This window comes from Cebus imitator, unplaced genomic scaffold (assembly GCF_001604975.1).
Source record: "Cebus imitator isolate Cc_AM_T3 unplaced genomic scaffold, Cebus_imitator-1.0 Scaffold31, whole genome shotgun sequence".
NCBI lineage: Eukaryota > Metazoa > Chordata > Mammalia > Primates > Cebidae > Cebus > Cebus imitator.
Window position 1 is genome coordinate 9,057,319 of NW_016107346.1, and position 25,051 is coordinate 9,082,369.

Below are 25,051 nucleotides of genomic sequence, written 5' to 3' on the forward strand. Positions count from 1 at the left end.
AATTAATTTCTTCTTAGATTAGCATCGATCTTGCCTATAAATTGGCATTTTCTCGAATTCTGTGGAGATGTCCCCTTCATAATTGGAACAAAGGTGTCAGTTACCTGAAGTAGTGCCTCCAGTGAACTCTATGGGAACTTCTCCCCTCCTCTGCTTGGGCACCAAGAATTTGAATCTACAAAGTGTGTGTCAGGAACAGGCTTATGACTCATCCTCACTTTTATCTCCATCTGACAACCTAACCTTCTCCTGGGAGCCTGTGCAACACCATTACGTAAATCTTTCAAGCAGCTGTTGCTACGGCTTCTCTCTTATCCCCAAAGAGTAGCCTCTGCCTTATAATGAAGCTAGAAATCTGTTTGATAATTTAAAAAGGGGGAGAGTGGGGGTGGGCTTTCTTAGACTTCTAATGACCCACCAGGTCACTTCATCCGACAATCGAACAGCTTTCCTCCCTTCTTTTTTTAGTGGATTTATTCAGTCTTCAGCACTTTGCAATTTCATCAGCTTAAAAGAAACTTACATCTCCTGGCTTTCTGAGTAACCTCCACTGTTTTTTTTAATCACAGCCTATTTCCCACTGATTTGGTGACCTCATTCTCTGTGTTCATTAAGTTCTCTGATCACATTCTTTGAATGAAAGGGGAGGTTCATTCGGCCTCCATAAAGGTTCCTGTGCGGCCTCAGTCCTCACAAGGGGCAGGCCAGTCCCTCAAGCTGCATCCACAGGCCCTGCTTTCGTCACAAGGAGGACAGCAGAAACCCTCCTCCCCCCCCCCCCCCGCCCCCAAGAACTGCAGGCACCCTCTCGGCAGCCTCCCAACTAATCCACACAGCAGAATGGCTCTGCCTTGCCAAGAACTAACTCCAGCACTGACATGCCCAGGACCACATCCCCAGAAGGTTCTCAAGTTAGTAAACACACATCACTTAGGCCATTTTCCTGGGTTTTAAACTTATGCCTGGTTGCTAGGCTGACAAATTCACCGCTAATATTCATTAACTCTGCTCTTGCACCACATTAATAATAATATACAAAAAACATGGTGAGTCTCTCCCTCGTACTTTACTTCCTAATGATCCACATCATCTGAGGCTACTCGGAACATAAGCTACGTCACTTGTTTTGAATTCCAGGTACCTGGAGGGAGTTTTCCTTTCAGTTTCCTTGAATTCCAAGTCATCACATAGTCACCATCTTTTGTGGAGAATGCAGGAAATTCTACACACTCTGTTCTCTCGGCAAAGGCGTGGAATCTGAAACATGAAGAGATGCTCATCAGGAAGGTAGTATGCAGGTGTCCGTGCACGCCTGTTCCTTCTCTTGGGACTGAATGTGCTCTTCTGTGGCATAGGACATCTTCATCTTCTTAGCCATGGTCACGTCTTCTCCCTGCGCCTTGGCAATTCCACAAGCAAAAAACAGGGAGGCGGAATAGCACAAAGAATTGTGAATGATGTGGGATTTTTAACTGACCACTCACCTTTCATTAGAGGGTAAATTAGCTCTGTCTCTTGGTCCTGGGAAAACGACACTCTATGCTTATATTCTTTCTTTTGCTCCCAGGGTTCCATCCTGTCAACACAGCTTTAACAAGCCAGGGGTCTAATGAGGGGCCCCAGTAGTACCTATCTGTGGGCTCAGTGAGGACAGTTCATGACACAGACAGCATTGCCTAATTTGTCTGCTGCTGATGTGCATCAATCAACTTTAACTTCCCCAGGAGCCAGACTTGAGCACGAATGAGAAACATTTCTGTGTGGGCAAGTTTTTAGGGCCTGTCTTTTCAAAGTATGGTCCAAGAAGCAGCAGGTTAGGAATACACACTCCCAGGCCCCCGCCCAGCCCTGTGGAGTCCAAATATCCATTTAACAGGGTCCCTAGGGGGCTGACGGGCACATGAAAGTTTGCAAGCATTGATGTAGTGCACAGGTGATGGGCTAAGTCACACCCTTGAAGCTACTTAACTGGAATTCAAAAAGTCAATAAATAGCAGGACATTTCTTTCAGGCGGGCAGAGGAAGTCACAAGTAATGCTCCTCCAGCCCTGCAGGAGTTCCACCTCTTCCTAGCACCACACACTCAACTCAGAGAAAGTCCCAAAACACCGCTCAGGATGGAAATGGTGGGAGAAGTCTAGAGGCCTCACCTCGGCTATGGAAAGCCTCTGTCTCTTCCTAAACAGTTTCAGGTGAGACTGGAATAATGACTTGATGGCAATTAAAAAGTCAGCCTCATTCCGGTGGCCCTCACTGGACTCTTAGCCCGGTCATACCCAACTCCTGCAGGAGCTTCATCCAGAGCAGAAATGTCCAGCTCCCTTGCCCTACAGGGCAAGACGGGTGAGGTTTGCCCCAGCAGGCCCCAAGCCCTGCACAGGGCAGAAGCTTCCTCTGGTTGATACAGTCTCTCTTGTGCGGAAGCAACTCACCATGATGACAGGGTGTTTGAGCCTTAGAGCACAGCACTGTGCTTGGACTGGTGGTTCTACCCAGACACAGCCTCTGGCACAGGGGAAGCCAGAGTCCATTGGATGGTCACCTGCCCAGGCAGCCTCCTACAACGTGAGCCACTCAGGACATGCCACTTCCAGCTGGAGAATAACTGCCCTCAAGCTGGGGCCCCACAGCCAAAAGTGTACCAAGGCCAACCTGAAGCCATGGAGCATCCAGGCAGGGAGTGGAGCAGGAAGGAGCACTATTTGTGATGGGTTAGGCTTGTCTGCAAAGGCCCAGAATGTGAACAGGACAAGACATCAATACCTCATCCTTATCTGCAAAACCCACCTCCACACAGTGCCTGGCCTACCAGTCAATAGCTGAACCACAGCATCTCTCACAGAAAATTCTTCCCTGGGCTCTAGCATGCCCAGATCAGCTAATCAGAAAACAGCAAGACAGGTGGCTGGCCAGCTGCCTCTTCTCTTTCTACTAGTGAGGTTAGGGGAAGGAGCCCCCTTCAGTACTTAAGGGGCCAGGAACCCAAAATGGAAGCCATATACCTGATGTTAAAAGATTTCAAAGTGCTGTAAGAGCAGCCAGGGCAATGGTCCTCAGAGTCCCAAAGTCTTGTTAACAATGACAATTCCTAGCCCTCCTCAGACCCTGAACATTAGAATTTCTGGGGCTGTGGCTAAAAAATTTGCATTTCAATCAAGCTCTCTGGGCAGTTATTAGGCAAAGTGATGGGAAGAATGCATATTGGGCTCTCTCTCTGACATGGAATGAGCTGGCAAGGTAAAGCCTGGCCTCTGTGTCATTAACAATCTCCCCAGTGACTGTGATGAGCACCTACACTTAAGAACAAGATACCATCTTTCCCTGTTAGGAGGGCTATTATCAAAGAGAAAAAATAACAGAAGCTGGTGAGGAGGCAGAAAAAGGGAAGTCTTATAGATTGTTGGTGGGAATGTAAATTAGTACAGCCATTATAGGAAAGAATATGGGAATTTCTCAAAAAATTAAAAATAGAACTACCATACAATCCAACAATCCCACTACCAGGTATTTACCCAAAGAAAAGGAAGTCAGCATATCAAAGGGATATCTGCACCCTGTGTTTATTACAGCATTATTCACAATCGTCAAGATATGGAATCAACCTAAGAGTCCATCAATGGGTGAACAGCTAAAGAAAGGTGGTTTATACATAATAAATACTATTCAGCCACAAAAAGAAGGAAGTCCTGTCATTTGCAGCAACATGGATGGAACTGGATGTCATTATATTACAGGAAATAAGCCAGGTATAAAAAGACAAATATCACAAGTTCTCATTCATGGGCAAGAGGTGGAAAAGTTGATCTCATGAAGATGAGAGTAGAATGACAGATACCAGTGGCTGGGAGAGGTGTGAGGATCGGGGGATAAAAACAGGTTGGTTAATGGGTACAGACATACAGTGAGATAGAAGGAGTAGGTTCTAATGTTCTGATGGTAACGTGGGTGGGCTATAGTTGACAACAGTGTATTTTATATTTCGAAATAACCAGAAGAGGGGACTTAAGATGTTCCCAGCACATAGAAATGATAAATAAGGTGATGGGCACCCTAATCCCAACTTGATCATTCTATATTCTATGCATGCAACAGAATATCACATGTTCCCTATAAATATGTACAAATATGTATCAATTCAAAAAAAATTTAAGGAACAAGTGCTCTGGGAAGAACTTGTACCCATTTCTAGGAGAAATTAGGAAGGATTTTATAATTCTCCTTGTAACCACAGAAGTAGCTGGTCTTTCTCTACAAGGGACCTAAATTTATCCACACACACACAGACCCAGGGTGCAGGGACATATGTTTTAAAATGCAGGTTTTACTATTATTCATGTATTGTGAGGCCAACAGATAAGCCTATTGCCACTGAAAAGATAGTTTGTTACTCAGTTTCACTCCAAACTGAACTATGCTCCCCCAAACCCAAGCCAAAAAATTTGTATGTTGAAGCCCTAATTCCCAATGTGACTGTTTTTGGAGATAGAACAGGAGGTAATAAAGGTTAAATGAGGTCAAAGGGCTGCCCTGATTCCATAGGATGAGTGACCTTATAGAAAGAAGAAGAGACACCAGTTAGTGCTCACACACTGTCTCTCTCTCTCCATTATGTGAGGACAGAGTGAGAAGGCAGCTGCCTACAAGGCAGGGAGAGAGCCCTCACCAGAAACTGAATTCGTCTTCACCTAGTACCTCCCAGCCTCTAGAACTGTAAGAAATAAATACTTGTTTAAGCCACCCAGCCTGTGGCAATTTGTTATGGCAGCCCAAGCTGACTAGCACAGTTCCCATAAGAAGAGAGGGGCACAGCGTGCCACACAGACCACACAGGGAAGCACCGGGTGAGCTGGGAGGCAGAGGGAGTGAGGGGAAAGGTAGGTGAGGGCCTTTAGTGCAGCTTCCAAGGTAAGGAAGAGGAGAACACGAGTAAGCAGGCTTAGAACTGGCAATTTGAATAATCTCCATGGGCTCTGGGGTGTACGGGCTGTCCTGAGTTTTCTGGTGTGTGGCCCTGGAGTGGCCAGGGTAGAGAACAGTGGTCCTAAGTGAGAGAGCCTGGACTGACAGTGTGGGCTCTGGTTGGTTGGTTTGCATATGAAAGTGCACCCTAGTGAGTAATTTGCTATCTCTAGGAATTGGCTAGCCTTGGGAGGGACAGGGTCCCCTAGGCCAGCAGGGCCTCAAGAGGTCAAAGCATCAGAATTGCGGAAAATAGGCATGATTAATACAGGATGGAGACGAAAAGGTGCAGAGAGACTAAAGACAATACTGGAAAGAGGAGAACATAGCAACAGATTGTTTAAAGCCATGAAGAATGCAAGACCCACTGTTGATCCCGTGTGAGCAGGCAACCCACTTGCTGTCACTCAAGAGCATATTTTCTGCCTACCTGCCGTGGGTCTTGGCACTCAGGTCCTTTAGGAAAGCTATAGTGCCTTCCCCTCTGGCATTGAAGGATACTGTGTGGACCGGATACAGGTTCTCCAAGGCACTCTGGAGGAGAAGCTCCTTGGATTCTTCAGGAACATCCCCCACCACAAAGTAGTAAATGGATTCGATCTGCAAAACAGTGGTGCCAATGGTTTATCTCCTTGACACTCCCTAGCCTGGCACTAGACTCATCAGTAATACACTTTCTACAAAATGACCTCTTTAAAAAAAAATGGGCAGAAAGAATAGCAGCCCTGCCCAGGGTTTTGTGAGGACATCAGGGCCAGTCAGGAAGTGAGATATTCGAGGCTTGGTGCCAAGAGGTCTCTCAGCAGTGGCTATTGTCTTGGGTACAGCATGAGAAGAATATGGAGATCTGGAGAACTTCCTCTGGCCCACAAATACATTGCGCAGGATCAGAGTTGTTATTTTCAAGTCAAGCAATGAAGGAAGCACTGGCACAGCCACTGCAGGCAGGAAGCTTATCTGCCATTTCCATGGTGGTGCCAGAATCCCACAATGCAAACTCATGTGTCCTCTGTCTGAGGCAGAAAATGGAAAGGAGGGCACATTACCAGCTGGCTCCAACTCTGGGCTCACCTCAGCAGAGACTCGCACGCCCGGGGCTGGGGTGAGACCGTCCTGACTGTGCACAGCTGGTCAGAAGCCAGGTCCGCCTGCAGTGCCCTGCCTCTCACCACCAAACCAGGCCATGAAAAGACCGGGAGAATAAGCAACCCCTGTTTCAGGACACACACACACACACACACAGACACACACACACACACACACACACACATACAGCTTAAACCAGTGATTCTGGGAGGTATATACCTCCCCGAGTTAGGAGACAACCCCAGAGAAGTGCCACCTGCTAAACTGAGAGCTAGAGAACCCACAACCGGGCCCTGAGACAGCCGCCCCTCCCGCCCTGCTGCAGCCCTGCCACCCTCAATCCTCCCAGGATGGTGCTTTCGCAGTACTCCCTGCCCCTGCCACCCAGGAGCTCTGTCACCTCAGGCGAATGACCTAACTTCAGTGTCTTCCCTTGTAAAAAGGGAGATAATGCAGTTTATTATTCATGATGGAGTTGAAACAGGATGACTTACACCTATGTGTGGATTTCCATACATCTCAGAAAGTGAAAAACCCAAGGAGAGCCAGGAATCCATATCCTCTCAACCTGCCCTAAAAAGTCCCGATGGAGTGTGTCCAGATGTAACTGGGGAAGAAACCCCAGCAAATGTATTGTGGTAGAGGATAAACAGATGTCACCATCCCTTTAGGATTCACAGCCCTCTCCTTGCTCTAATCCCAAATACCGGTGAGCTGAACATAGTCAACAAATGGCCTCACTTCTGCGTCTATCCCAGGCCTTAAACTCACCTGGCCAAGGGTGGGAGTGGCCTCATGGTTGATTTCTAGTTGGTTGGAGTGCTCTGCCTGCAACAGATGGACTGTGTGCCAAGGAGGCGGAAGGGGTGAGGGTGGGAGGCAGGGAGTGGGGCCCAGACTGGGACTTAGGAAAAGGACAGAGTGGGAGCTGATATCAGGCTACTTGAAAAACACCCCTCCACCAGTGAGGCACAGAAAGCCCTGGACCCCTCCCAGGCCTCTTTCTCTCAGGCCTTTCAACACCAATTCCCTGATTCTAAAAAGTACCTATCAAGTGGTAAAAGACTAGGGGATATTGTAAATTTCTTCAAGTCAGTAAACTGGGAGTAAGAAAAACCCTGAAAGGAAGAAATCATCTTCTCCAGATTCCTTATAGACAGCCAGCACTGCTCTGCCAGCAGATGCATTGTTGCCTTCTTTTCCTGGTCTTATGCATGACCTTGTGTGAGACGCATTTAAAAGGCTTCCACTTAGCAGCCCTATTATTTATGCGAGTTTTCCAGCTGCGTCAGTGCCCAAGTTTAGCATGAGGACAGGCTCATCCTGTTGTACGGATCTAAATGACACATGGCCTGAGACAGGGGAGCAGAGTATTTTCTAGGGTTTGTTAGATGAAGAGGAAGGTGAGGACACACATCTCGAGGTGGTCTGTCAGCCGCTCCTGACACCTCACACGCCCACTGCATGTCATGTAAACTCAGCTTTTTTGCTCTGACAATAATCCAAAATCCTGAAGTTCTTGTGCAGAAATGTTTTTCCCTAGAGATTTCATCAAACCAAAAATTGCTGTAGCCAACAGTGAGTCAGGATTTCCTTTCCCTTACTAAGGCTGAGATGTTATTCACTATTCATTAAGTTCATTACTCAGCTTCTTAATCACATACATTTTCAGTCAACTCTCTGTGCTACAGATTTCCTGGGACATGCTTTACATGGAGACCACCTATCTGCCCCCACCACTCTCCTGCACACAGTCTTTCTGCCTCCCCTTTCTGCTCACGTGATGACACTTAGAAAAACTGAAAGGATAAACATGCTACCTATTCCTGTCCACCATCAAACTGGCAAAATGCCTCTTAAAGCAAAATGGCTTGAGGACTGTTGGCTATTTGAGATGATAAACTAAAACAAATTACTTTACTCAATACAACAGTCTTGTGGAGCATGAATTATTACCATCCCCAATATACAGATGAAGAAACTGAGGCTTGGAAAGGAAAACTGAGTTGGCCTTGGAGCTGGTAAGCCCAGGCTGCCCAGCCTCATGAGCCCTGCCCTTGCTGTCCACGGCTACACTGTGCTGTTCATGGCAAGGCTGGTCACCTGTTAGGGATGCATGTGAGCCCCAGAATTCAGAAAGTAAGATCAAGCAAGAGAAGGTGGCCCTGGGCAGGCACTTTTTTCACTTCCATCATTACCCCATGACGGAAGTGAAAAAATTTACTTCAAGGGTTCAGGCTCCTACCCCCTGTTACCAACACCACTGACCCAAAGTTGGGACCAGGAGGTTGTGTGGCTTAAGGGAGTTATCCTGATGGGAATCTGCACCATTAACCAGTGTCTCTGAGCTTCTTGAAGGCAAAGGCCAGTCCTGAGGCTCAGTAGCAGCCTTCTGTCCTGGAGTAGATTCCTCACTGACCACATTTCCCTAAATGCTGATTTGCACTGAATTTAATAAAATACATAAGTTCCATTCCGCTCCTTTAGAATGAGTCAAAAACTCTTGCCACTTCACACTACATCAAGTAGGGAGAGCCTTTATGTTTTCATTTGAAATGCTTTATTACATTTGGACCATTCATTCTGCAGCTTCACACAGTAGCATGCATTCTGCCCCGCCAAGGAGTCCTTGACATCTTCCTAGATGCAGCTTTTGGGGGAAGAAAGAAACATACTAGGAGGGTGCGTTTCTACTCTGACTGCCCTCTGTCCCACTGGCCAGAGCCTGTGCTCTCATCCCCTAGGCTTCCAGGTATAAAAATCTTCACTCTTCAGAGAGCAAAAAGAAAGTCAATCAGAACAGCAGTGAAAGATCTGCAAAATTCTGTCTGTTCTGCATATAACTTTGAACACTACAACATTTCTGGCCAACTCCAGACCTCGGATCTGACCTCCGAAATCCCCCTGTACCTGTGAGAGCCCTCTGCTGTCTCAGCCCATTTGATCTTTTGATTCCCTCCATGGTGGGGACTGTCCCCATGGTATTGATCTAGTTCACCTCTCAGATCCCTTCTAACACCCTTCACCACCTCCAATTTTCCGGCCTCCCAGGTTTCAGGGTTTCTGTCCCCACCTGCCAACCCCACCAGGGTCCTACAAGACTTACCTGTTCAGTCCCACACAGGCCATCTCCCTTCAATTCACAAAACTCAACTCTATGCCATTGCTTGAAAATGGGACCCACATCTTCCCCTCAAACATAAGAATATCAAAATTATTTCCTTTCCAACCCTTTACTGTTCAACAGGCATTTATAGACCCCTTGTTAGGCATCAGAAATACAAAAACAAAAAGATCTGATGCCTGCCTGAACCACTACAAGGAAATAAATGAACTGCCAGGGTCGTGGATTAATGTGGCCAGGCTTCGGCTTTCAGTCTAGCAGTGAAGATTCTTTATGAAATCATGTGGGTCTGTCTTTAATCCACTCACTTGGCCTCCCAGGAAATATGATTAAAAGAAACCAAAAACTAAACAGATATGTGCAGGCAGGTGGATGGAAGAGAGGAACAGAATCAGAAATGCAGGTGTCTTCTGGGTAGGTGGCCTTGTCCTGGCAGAGACACAAAGCCCCTCAGTCTTCTTAGGCAGCTTAGAACAAGGGCTCTGGGTAAATAGCCTTCCCTTTCATCCTGTGTACCACCCTTCCTCATAGGGCCTGGGAAGCTACCAACTTCCAAAGATGCATGTCCTGGACCAGGGCTACTGAAGAGCAGAAACTCTGTGCTGGTCCACACACCTGGTCTTTGAGGATGTCAACCCCCTCAACCTGCAAACATGTCCCCAGAACCCCATGTGCTGCCCACCCCATGAGCCAGGTTCCTTTTCATAGGATGCAACAGTAATTCATCTATCAATAGTACTGTTTGAGTGCTATGAGTAGAGCCAGGATTTCAACAGACTTCCCCCTCTGCACGGGCTCTTGTTAGACCTCAGGGCCCCCCTCTGTCGTTGCTTCCTGTTCCAGTCTTCCTGGCCCACCATGATTGCAAAGCCTGTGCCTGGAGGGGGCTGGGAGCCTCTCTGGGCATCCTTCTTCTCCATGACCAAGCACGTGGTTCAGCCCTACTCCTCATGCGGACTTAGTACAGGAACCAGACTTGCATGTTCATTTGTGGACACAGGACAACACTCAATTTCTTGGCTCCTCTCAGTACCCGCTCATGAAGGGAGACGCTAACCTGCAGCAGGCTATCATCAGCAGGAACAGTCTGGGCGTTTATATTTGCTGTTCAAAACATTCCTTAAGCTTTCCATCTTTTCTGTTCAGAGCAAACTGCAGCTATCTGGATGAATTCGGAACTCACTGGGGTGGCCGTGACAGGCATGGAGCAGGGAAGCAGGACTTATGGGAACCCACCTCACCCTGCCCCGCCACACACACATGCGTTTTTTAACTCCTCATAAAACAGGGAACAGCATTTTTATATGCAAGGCAGTTGCATTTACTAGAATTTTCCTTGAGTCCACCCATAGATTGAGGCTATGGGCAGAAGGGCACAGCAGTCTGTGTAGGTCTGGCATGTGCTGTGCTCCACAGCCTCTTCTCAAAAGCTTTTAGGCTGCATTTGATGAGCAGTGCCTGGAAGCTTCTTTCTTGGTTCCTCTTCTTCTATAGGACTTCCCTGGAACTCTCTGAATTGTTCCTTACTTCCTGGGATAGGAGTGAACCCCAGACAAAAAAGAGGCACAAACCAGAGGAGGTGAAACAGAAAGGCAGGATCACTGGGCACCCTGCAGTCAGGTCAGGGGGCCACGGTCAGCTGTGATCACAATAGCCAGGTTCACAGACAAAGAAAACAGCCATGTGCACAGGCTCGTGTACACACATCCTGAGCATGGGTATGAAATCATTTTTTGAATGCTTATTAAGGTGTCCAGACACTTGAAATTTTACAGATGTTAAACTCAAAGGATCAAGGAACAAAAAAGCTTGTATCTGGTTCTTCCTTAATGGAAAACATTTGTTCCTTTGGCTTTGGAAGGAAAAACAATTACAAACCATCACCCTCAGTATGGATAAAACAGGCTGGTGATCACTGGGGGCTATCTTTCAAGATGACAGCACGTGGCCTCTTTCTCCAAGAGTAGACTTCTTGATGCACTTGGTAGGGCTTGAAACTTACAGAAACCCCAGGCTTCCAGAGCGGAGGAAGCACGTAACTGTTAAGTGACTGTATCCAAAGGCAAGCAGACCTTCCCACAGGGAGCCCACCTGTCCAGGGTGTGTCTCTACTGGCTTGCCACTGCGCCTAACACTCCCGTTACTAGAGTCATTCCCAGAAACACAGACCCTGCAGCTCAAAGAGACATAACACACCACCATCTAATCACTTCTTCCAGGTAAAGCTTTATTTCCAAAAGGTCCCTATCAAAATTCATGTCAATACATTGACATCCAAAAATGGATGGAGTCATCAGCTTGTATGTACTTCACCTTGGAAAGTACATGACAGATGACAGATCCATCTGTGAAGAAGAGGCACTAGGAAAGATTCAGAACGTGGATGTTGGGAAAACCCTATTTCCCCATCCTCAGGGTTCTATGAGGAGTCTTTCAATCTCACTCTCCTCCTCGTAAGAGACTGACTGATCTAATTGGCAGGAGAGCAAGAGTGAAATTAATATGGCAGAGATGCACAACTATGGCTTCACTCCTGTCCTTTCTTGATACTCTGTGGGTGTGAGTAGTGCTTGGCTCTTCCAGCACTGGTTAAACAAGGGTCTACCGTGCATCCTCAATCACCCCACAGAGGGGGCCTAGCCAGGTTCAGGGGACAGGTATTTGGGGGCCTCATTTGGGTTGGTCCAGCTCTGCCATCACCATCAGTGCCTGATGAGGTCTCTGTGGGATCCTTCTGGGAGGGGCCCAAGATCAGTTGAAGGGCTGTGTAAAGTCACTCAGCGTGAAGAGTTAAGCTGGAAGCCACCCCCATGGCCTAGGACCAGCCATGAACATGCACTTACAGTCTTGTCTTTCCCAGCTTCCAGAAGAGCATCTATGCAGCCAACCTTGCTCACAGTCAGCTCAATAGTCAGTCTCTCAACCCAGCTGATAGCAGCAGCTATGGACTGTTTGGTCACAGGAGTAGCATTTTCCTGCCATTTCACAGGCTCTTGAGAAACCCTGAAAGGGATCACATGGAGTGGTCACTGGGCAGTGATCAATGCTACTGGGGAAGCCAACCCTCCCTCTCACAGCCATGAGCAGCAAGCTGCCAACATCCATCTCCAGAGCTGAAGAAGAAAGAAATCCTAGCTCGCAGGCTCTGGTGTTACCAACAAAATCAGCAAGCTGTTAAAGACCGGTTCCTCAAAGCACCACTATCTTCTGTAAGCTTTGCTGAGTAGAAAAACAATGCTTACGTGAGAAACGGAAAGGTAAACATTAACAATAAGTCCTTTAAAATATTAAGAGAAGCTATTTTTATAAACAGGCAAGTTTATATGTAACTGGCTTCTCTTAATGGTAAATTTATAATAATTCACAGTATAAAAATTTGCAAATTACCAGCAATTCTATTACTCTAAAATTTTACTTCTAATTCTTTATGACATTGTTTATATTGTCCTGAAAGATTCCCATAGGTTGCCTTTTATTGTATTAATACTGGTATTGTTCTGAGTTCAGCAGAGTATTAGGTTTTAAATCCTGAGAAATTTTTCTTAAACCATTTAGTTTCGGGGTATAAATGACTGGCGGAAGCCCCAATTCCAAAAAAAGAAGAGCCAATTGAATTATCTCAATTTATCTGCAATCAATAATTGCAAGTAAAGTGGCCTAACTGCCCCTATGGCCTGCCATCAGAAGCAGGGCTGGCTCATACTCATGTCTACTATGTGCCTCCTCGATAGAGAATCTAGCTGAGTATCATCTGTGTTGTAGCAGAGGTTTCCCAGAAAGCAAAAGCTTTGCAGACTTAAGCACCTGATTCCTTCAGTAGTATACCTGTGACAGAAATAGAATCTAGATAGAACATAATTAGGCATTGTCTTCACAGATGTCCTCTATTTAGCTGAAAGTATTTGATTAAAAACAGAAAAACTGAATAAGTTAGATCCTTCCCCAACCCTTATCCAGATGTTTTTTGTCAGGGAGGTGCAGTCACTTTTCCAGATGAGAAGTTAGTGCTGAGGTCCAAGTTCTCTTGAATCCAAGAATCCATAAATAATTCGTTGTGAAAACTGAAATATGGGAAATTCTACAAAACCAGCCACCTATTGTTCTGGTTAAAGGGGTCAACTTATAGGGGAGGTCAACTTGAGTTGTAAATTCAGTCTGGAAAATCAGTGAAATTAGTGACCTTTGAATTCATTACCCAAGTTAAAAGCTAAAATGAATGAAGAGATTTAAGGCCTTAAATATATATTTGCCATAATTCAAATTCTTATATTTCCCATGCACTGAAGAAATGTGTGTTTCTAAATCTCTTTTAATGTGAAAGCTAAGACACCCTGTGCAAAGCAGATAAAAGTTCCTAAGATTTATTCACTGTGGGATTGCTGCTGAAATTACAACTCTGGGAAAGTATAAGATAATGCCTCTTCCCTCACCATAGAGCTAACTGTGTCAGCTGTGCTGCTTAATTCCAAATATGTACAAGTTACTATGAAGCTTCACTAAAATCCTCCCTTCCTATGGGAACTCACCGTATGATATTGAAGTTGCTTATGTGAGCCACCTGCTCCTGGAGGACCATTGTTAGAGCCTCTCGGCACAGATCAAGCTCTCCCTCCAGAATGCCGCCAAAATCCAACACTATGGTGATGCACTGTTCCAAGATGACACCAAAAATCTGCCGGCTTTTGCTGGTGAGCCAGTCCATTCGCTGCTTGTAGCTCTCCACAGCTTGTGTTAAATGTTCCACGAACTGATAAATCAGGTCTGATTTAGCTGTCAGCTTAATGAAAATAAAAGACAAAACAATAAAGCAGCGCCAAAATAAGTCATGAGAGCCACAGTGCTGCCATCGAGACCTGTGCACTGATAACAATGTTGTCAATGATCCTGCAAGCACTACATAATCCAGGAGAAAAGCTTCCGATCTTTCAACTGAAAAACGCTTGGATTCCCCATAGACGAAAAGATGATGATGTGATCTGTTCAAAATATAGCAGTCTTAAAAAAAAAAAAAAAAACTCTCCATATTGTGTTTTATCTTTGTAGTTACAGATTATCAGAAAAAGTCCAGGGCACTCTTAAGAAATTAGGTAGAGGCTGGCCACGGTGGCTCACGCCTGTAATCCTAGCACTTTGGGAGGCCGAGGTGGGTGGATTTCCTGAGCTCAGGAGTTTGAGACCAGCCTGGCAACATGGTGAAACCCCATCTCTACTGAAATACAAAAAAAAAATAAGCCGGGTATGGCAGTGTGTGCCTGTAGTCCCAGCTGCTCGGGAGGTTGAGGCAGGAGAATCACTTGAACCTGGGAGGTGGAGGTTGCGGTGAGCCAAGATTGCACCACTGCACTCCAGTCTGGGGAACAGAGCTAGACTCCATCTCAAAAAAAAAATTAGGTAGAAGAGGAGACCGACAAAGGCAGATGGAAAATAATGTCTCACTAAAACATTTCCTAAATATAACATTCCAAAAATATTTCCAAAAATGCTATGGAATATGCCAGCACACCTTCCTGCCTTCCTCTACAGGATGCCATCCTGGCTACTCATCCTTCTGCTCATGACCTTTGTCCTCATGCCCTCCTCTCTCAGGCAAAGTTCCCCGGTACCTGGACCACCTGATCACTCACTGCTGCTACCAACAGTCCTTGGGCTGCCCTCAAATGATGACAGAGACTTGCAGGAAATTTCTTATACGCACAAATAAACCATCCTTCACATAGATCAGACGCACTGTGCAAGGCCTTTCAGGAGGTGGAGAGGCAATAGAAGACATAGAAAAGGAACAAGAAAAAATCATGCCCTATTCTGTAACAAAGTACATTTCAAAAAGAAGATATGGTGCTTTATCTTGGAAAACGTGCTTTCAGACCACATCACCTAATTCCACATTTGTGTGCCTTGGCTCAGACTCCTTTCCTCCCTGTCCCATGTGTCTCTCAAGCTCACTCACACTCCTCAAGCTCCAGCATCACTTCTCTGAGACTTCTCACGGCCCTTTAAGGCAGAATTACCAACTCCTTCACCAGCATCCACAGCTGCTGCTATAACACAGAAGCCAGGGTGGGCACACCACAGGTAATGTGGAGGTAGATTTTGCTGAAGGTAAAAGGACAGATGTTTTTAAGAGTTCAGCATTAATTTTAATGTAGTTCAAATAAAAAAATATACTTAGCACACCAAACTCAGGATTCCACAGATATAATTGCTTAGGACCTGGCTTAGTTTAAAAAGTATTTTAAGCTAGGCTGGGAGTGGTAGCTCACACCTGTAATCCCAGCACTCTGGGAGGCCAAGATGGGCAGATCACCTGAGGTAGGAGTTTGAGACTAGCCTGGCCAACATGGTGAAACCCCATCTGTACTAAAAACACAAAAATTAGCTAGATGTGATGGCACATGCCTGTAGCTACTTGGGAGGCTGAGGCTGGAGAATCACTTGAACCCGGGAGGTAGAGGTTGCAGTGAGCTGAGATGGTGCCACTGCACTCCAGCCTAGGCAACAAAGTGAAACTGTGTCTCAAAAAAAAGAAAAAAAAAGTAATTCAAGATTTGGAAAAAGTAAGTAGTAGGTGCATCTTCAAGCTGAAGGCAACCTACCACCATCGTGGAGGTTTCTCCAAGGGCTGAATGGCCTGGCTGTCCCTCTAACAGTGTCCCTCCAGGTTCTCTGCTGTTTCCTGGGCAGCCCCAACACCCTACCAGGGTATTTTCACCTATGACCCCCCCTCCACCGGCTGCCCCACCAGAGCATTGCCAGCGACTCTTAGTGGAATGCTTTTGCCAGCAGCCTGGTAGCACATTGGCTGCCCCAGCACAGCCAGTGCTCAACTTCAAGGCACCAGAGAACAAAGCCACAGCCCGATCCTAGCCCCCAGGGTTAGAGCATGCAGCCCAGGCTAGCCTTGGCCCTCTGAAGGCATCCAGAAACAAAGCCAATCAACTATACCCAACTCACACTACAGTCAAATCCTCAAGGGAAATAAAGAACATAAAAACAAAAAGTCCTATTCAAGGGATGGCAACTTAAAAGAATGAAGAAGCATCAGCCTTCACAGGTGAGAAAGAACCAGTGCAAGAATTCGGGGAACTCTAAAGTCCTGAGTGTCCTCTTACCTCCAAGCAATCGCATTACTTCTCAGCAGTCGTTCTTAGCCAGATTGAAATGGCTGAAATGAAGACATTGAATTCGGGATCTAGATGTCAAAAAAGCTCATAAAAGTGTAGGAAAAGGTGGAAGCCCAATCCAAGGAAAATGGTAAAATGATCCAAGAACTGGATGACATAGCCATATTAAGAAAACTAAACTGAACTTCTAGAATTGAACAATTCACTACAGAAATTTAATAATACAACTGGAATCATTAACAACAAAATAGGCTGAACTGAGGAAAGAGCTTCAAAGTTGAAGAACCACTCCTTTGAATCAATGCACGCAGACAAAAATAAAGGAAAAGGCCCAGGCATGGTGCTTCACACCTATCTAAGGATGAGGTCGAGGCCAAGCCAGGTGGGAGGCCCAGGCAGGCAGATCACTTGACCTGAGGAGTTCAAGATCAACCTGGGCAACCTGGCAAGACCCTGTCTGCAAAAAATACAAAAATCAGCTGGGTGTGGTGGCACATGCCTGTGGTCCCAGCTACTTGGGGGGCTGAGGTGGGAGGATCACCTGAACCTGGGAGATCAAGGTTGCAGTAAGCCATGATCATACCACTGCACTCCAGACTGGATGATAGAATGAGAATGTGTCTCAAAAGAAAAAAGAATTCTAAAAAATGAACAAAACCTCTGAGAAATATGAGATTATGTAAAGAGACCAAACTGATGACTCACTGGCACTCCTGAAAGAAAAGGAGAGTAAACAACTGGAAAAAAGATTGAGAATAAAGTCAACAAAAATTTTCTCAAAAAAAAAAAAAACTTGCCAAAAAAAGTAATTTAAATTTTCTAAATATTAGTTAACAGTAGTCCAGGTAGTACATGGATATACATTGACATGAGCAAATATCCATAAATGGACATGATGGGACATGTGTCTCCAACAGACTTGAGCTCCAGCTGCCTGTGGTTGGCCTGACATATAGGAGGGATCACATATAGGAGGCATGAGACTCAGGTGCTGAATTGTTGGGAATGAAGGACTCTGGGCAGAGGTGCTGCTCATTCTCCCTCTTGCAAATGCTGCCCCTATTCCTGGTGCTTCTGTCAGATAATGGCAGTTTGCTCTTGGCTTTCAGATCATCTCTGTCATATTGCTTTTTTCCTTTACTTTCAAAGCAAAAATGGTGGTAATGTGCAAAGGTTTTCCTCTCTCATCTAGAGCTTTCTGCACTAATCTCTAATGGATCAAAAACTTCCTTCCTTGATCGTGACTTTCATCACCCTACCACTGCCAAAAGGAAACCCCCAGCCTGATAAGGCCTTGGCTCAGCTGCATCACTGCCAAGCATCATAAGTCTCTCCCCACACCACACTCCCCGACACGATGTCAGCACCATGTCACAGGACTGAGCATTGAGGGAATTATGACTTACATTGTATACTCTGCCATCTTCTGCTCTGTAGAGCTGTGGAAACAGACCATCAGCATACCGAGAAGCCACAAGTCTCCCCAGAGATGCCACATAACCTGCATTTTTATGAAGAAAAACAATCAAAACAGTAGTACATGACTAAACCTTCTTATTTTTATTTTGAAATGTTTTTCTCTGACACCATTTAAATTATATCTTGTGACATCAATAATTTGTGATACTTTCTATTCTGTTCTAAATCATAAAGTATTTCTAAGTGCTATAATAAATGTAACTGTCTATGGCATTGTAATCTTCTAATGCATGAATAAACAGGAAGAATAGGATTTGTGTCCTCGTCTCCTTGTACTTTGATCCAGAATAATTACAGCAGAGGTTTTTTTAAAAAGGCAACATAGAGATTATTTTAATTTCTAAAACTTATTCATGACGCGAACTTGGTTTTCAGGATTTTTAAAATTTAACTTAGATATTACCTACTGTACTCTTCATAATTAAATCAGTGAAATAAAGCAAGCAGGTAATAGATTCAGAATTGCCATACAGAATGTCAGAACTACAAGCTTTTCTTCTCATCAGATTATATGCTCAGCTGTTCAAATATCTGTTGCATAAACCTTTACTGGGTGCCTACTAGGTACTAGGCATGCTTACAGAATTGTAATACAATTGTTATCTAAAACATAGTCCTACTCCTTCATGGAACTACCAGAAGGCTACAGAGAGGCTTCAAGACTAACTAGGATTTAGCAGGACAGAAGATGAGGTAAGGCTTCACAGAAATGTTTTTTATTTGGTGATTATTTTAATTTTATTTATTATTATTATTTTTTTTTTGAAACAGTCTCGCTCTGTCGCTAGGTGCCAGGCTGGAGTACCGTGGCACAATCTTGGCTCACTGCAACCTCCGCCTCCCAGGTTCAAGCAATTCTCCTGCCTCAGCCTCCCAGATAGCTGGGACTACAGGCACACACCACCAAGCCCAGCTAATTTTTTTTGTTTTTTTAGTAGAGACAGGGTTTCACCATGGTGGCCAGGATGGTGTCAATCTCTTGACCTCGTGATCTGCTCGCCTCGGCCTCCCAAACTGCTGGGATTACAGGCTTGAGCCACCGTGCCCGGCCTTATTATTTTAATTTTATTATTATTTTTAAGTCCCAAAGGTAGGAGACAGAATGGTGGTACTTGTGGTTCTAGTACTTCTTTTCCTCTGCTTTACTATGGAGGCAGGACAACAGTTTCCTCTGGAAAGCTAAAAGGAGCAAGGCTGAATTTTATAGACACCCTGGTCAGGGTGTTCTCAATCACAAGGGGTGATTTCAAGTCTTGAAGTACAACTTTCACAGCACTAAAGAGTAAAGAATGGATACTTGAATTCCATCGGCAATCATCTCACTCAATAGACCTCTTCAGCTCTAAACTTTGTGTTTCCAAGATTTCACCTTTTTGGCTGACATTGATGAAATGACGAAATATCACTAGTGCATCCTCTGTTTACCTAAGACATTTATCTGGAGTTAGAAGAGGAAGCTGTTTTTTGAGGCTTGAAGGAGATAAGTCTGCAGAAGCCTCCGAAAGCTGTATTGACAATTGAAATGCAAGGCATTGTGAGTTCTGCATCCAATAACAGTGGAATAGATTGTATTGGCTAATCTTCACACAGAAAAATATGATAAATTCTGCACAAAATATAAAAAGAGCTATTTATAGGCATTAGAGACATCTAGAACACGCAGAAACTGGAATGGCATGCATCCTAAAAAGGAGGACACTTTTGAGGTTAGATTTGTATTTATTTAGCAGGAAAGAGAGGGAGTTTGGAGTTTGAGTCCAGCCAACTTAACTGCCCACTAGAATGAAAATCAGCTCTCCATCTATCAACTGATAAATGGATAAAAAAAACTGAGGTATATCCATATAATGGAATATCATACGGCTGCAAAAAGGAATAAAGTACTAGTGCTGGTTATAACATGGTTTACAAACGTTTTAAGAACCTTAAAAACATTAGGCTAAGTAAAAGAAACCAGTCACAAAAGACCACATATTATAAATTCTATTTAAATGAAATGCTCAGAAAAAGCAAATCTACAGAGACAGTTTAAGGGTGGGAAAGTGTAGAGCTAAGAAATGTAGTATTTCTTTTTGAGGTGATAAAAACACTCTAAGTGGTTGCACATATCCATGAATATACTAAAACCATTGAATTGTAGGTAGGTAATTATAGCTCAATAAAGCTGTTACAAATAATACATATGTATCAATTTTTATAAGAATAAAAAGTCACTTCTCTTAGAAGAATATACAGTTGATCCTTGAATAACATGGTTTTGAACTGCATGAGTCTGCTTACATGCAGATTTTTTTTCAACCAAATGTGGATAAAAATATAGTATCAGTGGAATGTGAAACCCACTCATAGAGACAGCCAATTTTTCATATATGTGGGTTCTGAAGAACCAAATGCAGGATCTAAGTATGCATGGATTTTGTATCCACAGGGGGTCCTGGAACCAATCTTTTGCATATACCAAAGGAAAACTATATAACCTAAAGTCTCTACAATCATCCACATTGTGCAGCATAAACAAAAAAGTATCTGATATATAAACAAAGAGAAAAATGTGACCAATAGTCAAAAGAAAAAGCAATCAGTAAAACACACCCTGAGATGGACCAGATGTTAAAATTAGAAGAAAAAGGCCTCAATATAAGTATATTATAAACTTATAAGTATACTATAAATATAAGTATACTATAAACATTTTATATATATATATATAATGAAGGGAAAGAAAACTGTGATTATAATAAATGAACAAGTGGGGATCTTAGCAGAGAAATTGAAAAGTAAGAAAATTTTAGAACAAAAAGTACAATATCTGTATAGGTTTAATAGCAGATTGGAGGTACCAGAATAAAGTGTTAGTAACCTAGAAAATCTGTCAAGAGAAATTACCCAATCTGAAAAACAAAGAGAAAAAAATATTGACAAAATGAACAGAGTTTAGGTGACCTGTGGGACAACATCAACATGGTTAGCAATCTATAATTTGAGTCTCAGAAGAAAAAGAGAGGACAGATAGGGTGTAAAAATAGATTAGAAGAAATAATAGTTGAACATTTCCAAGATTTGATTAAAAACAAACCTATAGATCCAAGAAGTTCAATACAACCAATGCAATGCATGCACAAAGAAAACCAAAAGAAGGCAGGATTTCTGCCAAGATGGCTTGAATAGGAACAGCTCTGGTGTGCAGCCCCCAGTGAGAGTGACACAGAAGGTGAGTGATCCCTGTATTTCCAACTGAGGTACCTGGTTCATCTCATTGGGACTGGATAAGACAGTGGATGCAGCCCAAGGAGAGCGAGCTGACACAGGGTGGAGTATCACCTCACCCAGGAAGTGCAAAGTGTGGGAGAACGCCCTCTCCTAGCTAAGGAGCTTTTCCAGACACTCTGGCTCAGATACTGTGTCTTCCCACAGTCTTCACAACCCATAGACCAGGAGATTCCCTCCAGTGCCTACAACACTAGCATCCCAGGTTTCCAGCACAAAACTGGGCGGCCATTTTAGACATGGCAGGTTTTTTTTTTTTTCTTTTTTTTCTCATACCCCAGTGGTGCCTGGAATGCCAGTGAGACAGAATCACTCATTCCCCTGAAAAAGGGGGCTGAACCCAGAGAGCCAAGGGATCTGACTCGGCAGAGTCCCAACCCCATGAAGACCAGCAAGCTAAGATCCACTGGCTTGAAATTCTCCCAGCTAGCACAGCAGTCTGAGCTCCACATGGGATGGTTGAGCTTGGCAGGGGGAGGGGTGACTGCCACTGCTGAGGTTCAGGTAGGCAGTTTTAACCTCACCTGCGTAAACAAAGTCACCAGAAAGTTTACATAGTGACTGGGTGGAGCCCACAGCAGCCGAACAAGGTCACTCCAGGCAGACTGTGTCACTAGACTCCCTTCTTGCTGGGAAGAGCATCTCTGAAAAAAGACAGCAGCCCATCAGGGACTTAAAAATAAAGCCTCCACCTTCCTGGGACAAAGCACCTGAGAAGAGAGGTAGCGTGGGTTCAGTTTCAGCAGACTTAAACGTCCCTGCCTGTCAGCTCTGAAGGGAGCAACAGATCTCCCAGCACAGTACTCAAGCTCTGATAAGGGACAGACTACCTCCTCAAGTTGCTCCCTGATCCCCGTGTATCCTGACTGGGAGACACCTCCCAGCAGGGGCTGACAGACACCTCATATAGGAGAGCTCTGGCTGGCATCTGGTGGGCACCCTTCTGGGACAAAACTACCAGAGGAAGAAACAGGCAGCAATCTTTACTGTTCTGTGGTCCCTGCTGGTGATTCCCAGGCAAGCAGGCTCTGGAGTGGACCTCCAGCAAACTCCAGACCTGCAGCAGAGGGGCGTGACAGAAGGAAAACTAACAATCAGAAAGAAGTTGTTTCAACATCAATAGAAAGGACATCCATTCAGAGACCCCATCCAAAGGTCACCAACTTCAAAGACCAAAGTTTCTTCCCATCTTCGTGGTAGATAAATCCACGAAGATGGGAAGAAACCAGTGCAAAAAGGCTGAAATCTCCAAAAACCAGAACAACTCTTCTCCTCCAACAGATCATAACTCCCCACCAGCGAGGGAACAAAACTGGATGGAGAATGAGTTTGACGAATTGACAGAAATAGTCTTCAGAAGGTGGGTAATAACAAACTTCTCCGAGCTAAAGCAGCATGTTCTAACCCAATGCAAGGAAGCCAAGAACCTTGAAAAAAGGTTAGACAAAATGCTAACTAGAATAACCAGTGCAGGAAGAACATAAATGACTTGATGAAGCTGAAAAACAGAGCACAAGAACTTCATGAAGCACACACAAGTTTCAATAGCCGAATTGATCAAGTGCAAGAACAAAGATTAAAGATCAACTCAATGAAATAAACTGAGAAGGCAAGATTAGAGAAAAAAGAGTGAAAAGAAATAAAGGCATCAAGAAATACGGGATTCTGTGAAAAGACCAAATCTATGCTTGATTGGTGTACCTGAAAGTGACGGGGAGAACAAAACCAAGTTGGAAAACACTCTTCAAGATATTATCCAGGAGAACTTCCCCAATCTAACAAGGCAGGCCAACATTCAAATTCAGCAAATACAGAGAACACGATAAAGATATACCCCGAGAAGACCAACCTCAAGACACATAATTGTCAGATTCACCAGGGTTGAAATGAAGGAAAAAATCCTAGAGCAACCAGAGAGAAAAGTCAGATTACCTACAGAGGGAAGCCCATGAGACTCACAGTGGATTTCTCTGCAGAAACCCTACATGCCAGAAGAGAGTGGGAGCCAATATTCAACATCCTTAAAGAAAAGAATTTTCAAGACAGAATTTCATATCCAGCCAAAATAGCTTCATAAGTGAAAGAGAAATAAAATCCTTTACAGATAAGCAATTCCTGAGAGATTTTGTGACCACCAGGCCTGTCTTACAAGAGCTCCTGAAGGAAGCACTAAACATGGAAAGGAACAACCAGTACTGCAAAAACATATCAAATTGTAAAGACCATTTACACTATGAAGAAACTTCATCAACCAACAGTCAAAACAACCAGCTAGCATCAAACTGGCAGGATCAAATTCACACATTACAATATTAACCTTAAATGTAAATGGGCTAAATGCCCCAATCAAAAGACCCAGACTGGGCAAATTGAATAAAGAGTCAGGACCCATCAGTGTGATGTATTCAGGAGACAAATCTCATGTGCAAAGACACACATATGCTCAAAATAAAGGGATGGAGGAAGGCTTACCAAGCAAATGTAGAGGAAAAAAAAAAAAGCAGGGGTTGCAATCCCAGTCTCTATTAAAACAGACTTTAAGCCAACAAAGATCAAAAGAGACAAGGAAGGGCATTATATAATGGTAAAGGGATCAATGCAACTATCCTAAATATATATGCACCCAAAACAGGAGCACCAAGATACATAAAGCAAGTTCTTAGTGACCTACAATTAGACTAAGACTCCCACACAATAACAGTGGGAGACTTTAACACCCCACTGTCAATATTAGATAGATCAATGAGACAGAAAATGAACAAGGATATCTAGGACTTGAACTCAGATCTGGACCAAGCAAACCTAACAGATATCTACAGAACTCCCCACCCCAAATCCACAGAATATACATTCTTCTCAGCACCACATTGCACCTACTCTAAAATTAACCACATAATTGGAAGTTAATCACTCCTCAGCAAATGCAAAAGAATAGAAATCACAACAGTCTCTCATGCCACAGTGCAATCAAATTAGAACTCAGGATTAAGAAACTCACTCAAAACTGCAGAACTACATGGAAACTAAAGCAACTTGCTCCTAAATGGCTACTGGATAAATAATGAAATGAAGGCAGAAATAAAGATGTTCTACGAAACCAATGAGAATGAAGATGCAATGTACTAGAACCTCTGGGACACGTTTAAAGCAGTGTCTAGAGGGAAATTTATAGCACTAAATGCCCACAAGAGAAGTGAGGAAAAATCTAAAATTGACACCCTAACGTCATGATTAAAAGAACCTCTAGAGGAGCAAGATCAAACAAATTCAAAAGCTAACAAAAGATGAAAATAACTAAGATCAGAGCAGGACTGAAGGAAATAGAGACAGAAAAAAAAACCCTTCAAAAAATCAATGACTCCAGGAGCTGGCTTTTTTGAAAAGATTAACAAAATGGATAGACCACTAGCCAGAATAATAAACAAAAGAAGAGAGAAGAATCAAATAGATGCAATAAAAAATGATAAAGGGGATATCACCACCAATCTCACAGAAATACAAACTACCATCAGAGAATACTACAATCACTCTATGCAAATAAACCAGTAAATCTAGAAGAAATGGATACATCCCTGGACACTTACACACAAGACTAAACCAAGAAGAAGTCAAATCCCTGAATAGACCAATAATGAGGTCTGAAATTGAGGCAGCAATTACTAGCCTATCAACCAAAAAAAGTCTAGGACCAGATGGGTGCACAGCCAATTTGCTTCAGAGGTACAAAGAGGAGCTGGTACCATTTCTTGTGAAACTATTCCAAACAATAGAAAAAGAGGAATCCTCCCTAACCCATTTTATGAGACCAACATCATCCTGATACCAAATCCTGGCAGAGACACAACTAAAAAAGAAAATTTCAGGCCAATATCCATGATGAACATAGATGCAAAAATCTTCACTAAAATGCTGGCAAACCAAATCCAATAGCACATCAAAAAGCTTATCCGTCAAGATGAAATTGGCTTCATCCCTGGGATGCGAGACTGGTTCAACATATGCAAATCTATAAATG

General features: G+C 44.0%; 1 protein-coding gene across 2 annotated transcripts in view; it reads right to left on the reverse strand.

Moving 5' to 3' along the window:
- The window catches only part of VWA3B (von Willebrand factor A domain containing 3B), a 232,069-nt gene that overhangs the window by 190,720 nt on the left and 16,298 nt on the right, over positions 1 to 25,051 (reverse strand). For both annotated transcript variants that reach the window (XM_037736937.1, XM_037736936.1), the window contains exons 3-7: positions 17,697 to 17,791; positions 13,696 to 13,946; positions 12,013 to 12,172; positions 5,390 to 5,559; positions 1,142 to 1,257 (exon numbers count right to left, since the gene is read on the reverse strand). In XM_037736937.1, the coding sequence (XP_037592865.1) occupies positions 1,142 to 1,257; positions 5,390 to 5,559; positions 12,013 to 12,172; positions 13,696 to 13,946; positions 17,697 to 17,791 (792 nt within the window). The remainder of the gene's footprint in view (positions 1 to 1,141; positions 1,258 to 5,389; positions 5,560 to 12,012; positions 12,173 to 13,695; positions 13,947 to 17,696; positions 17,792 to 25,051) is intronic.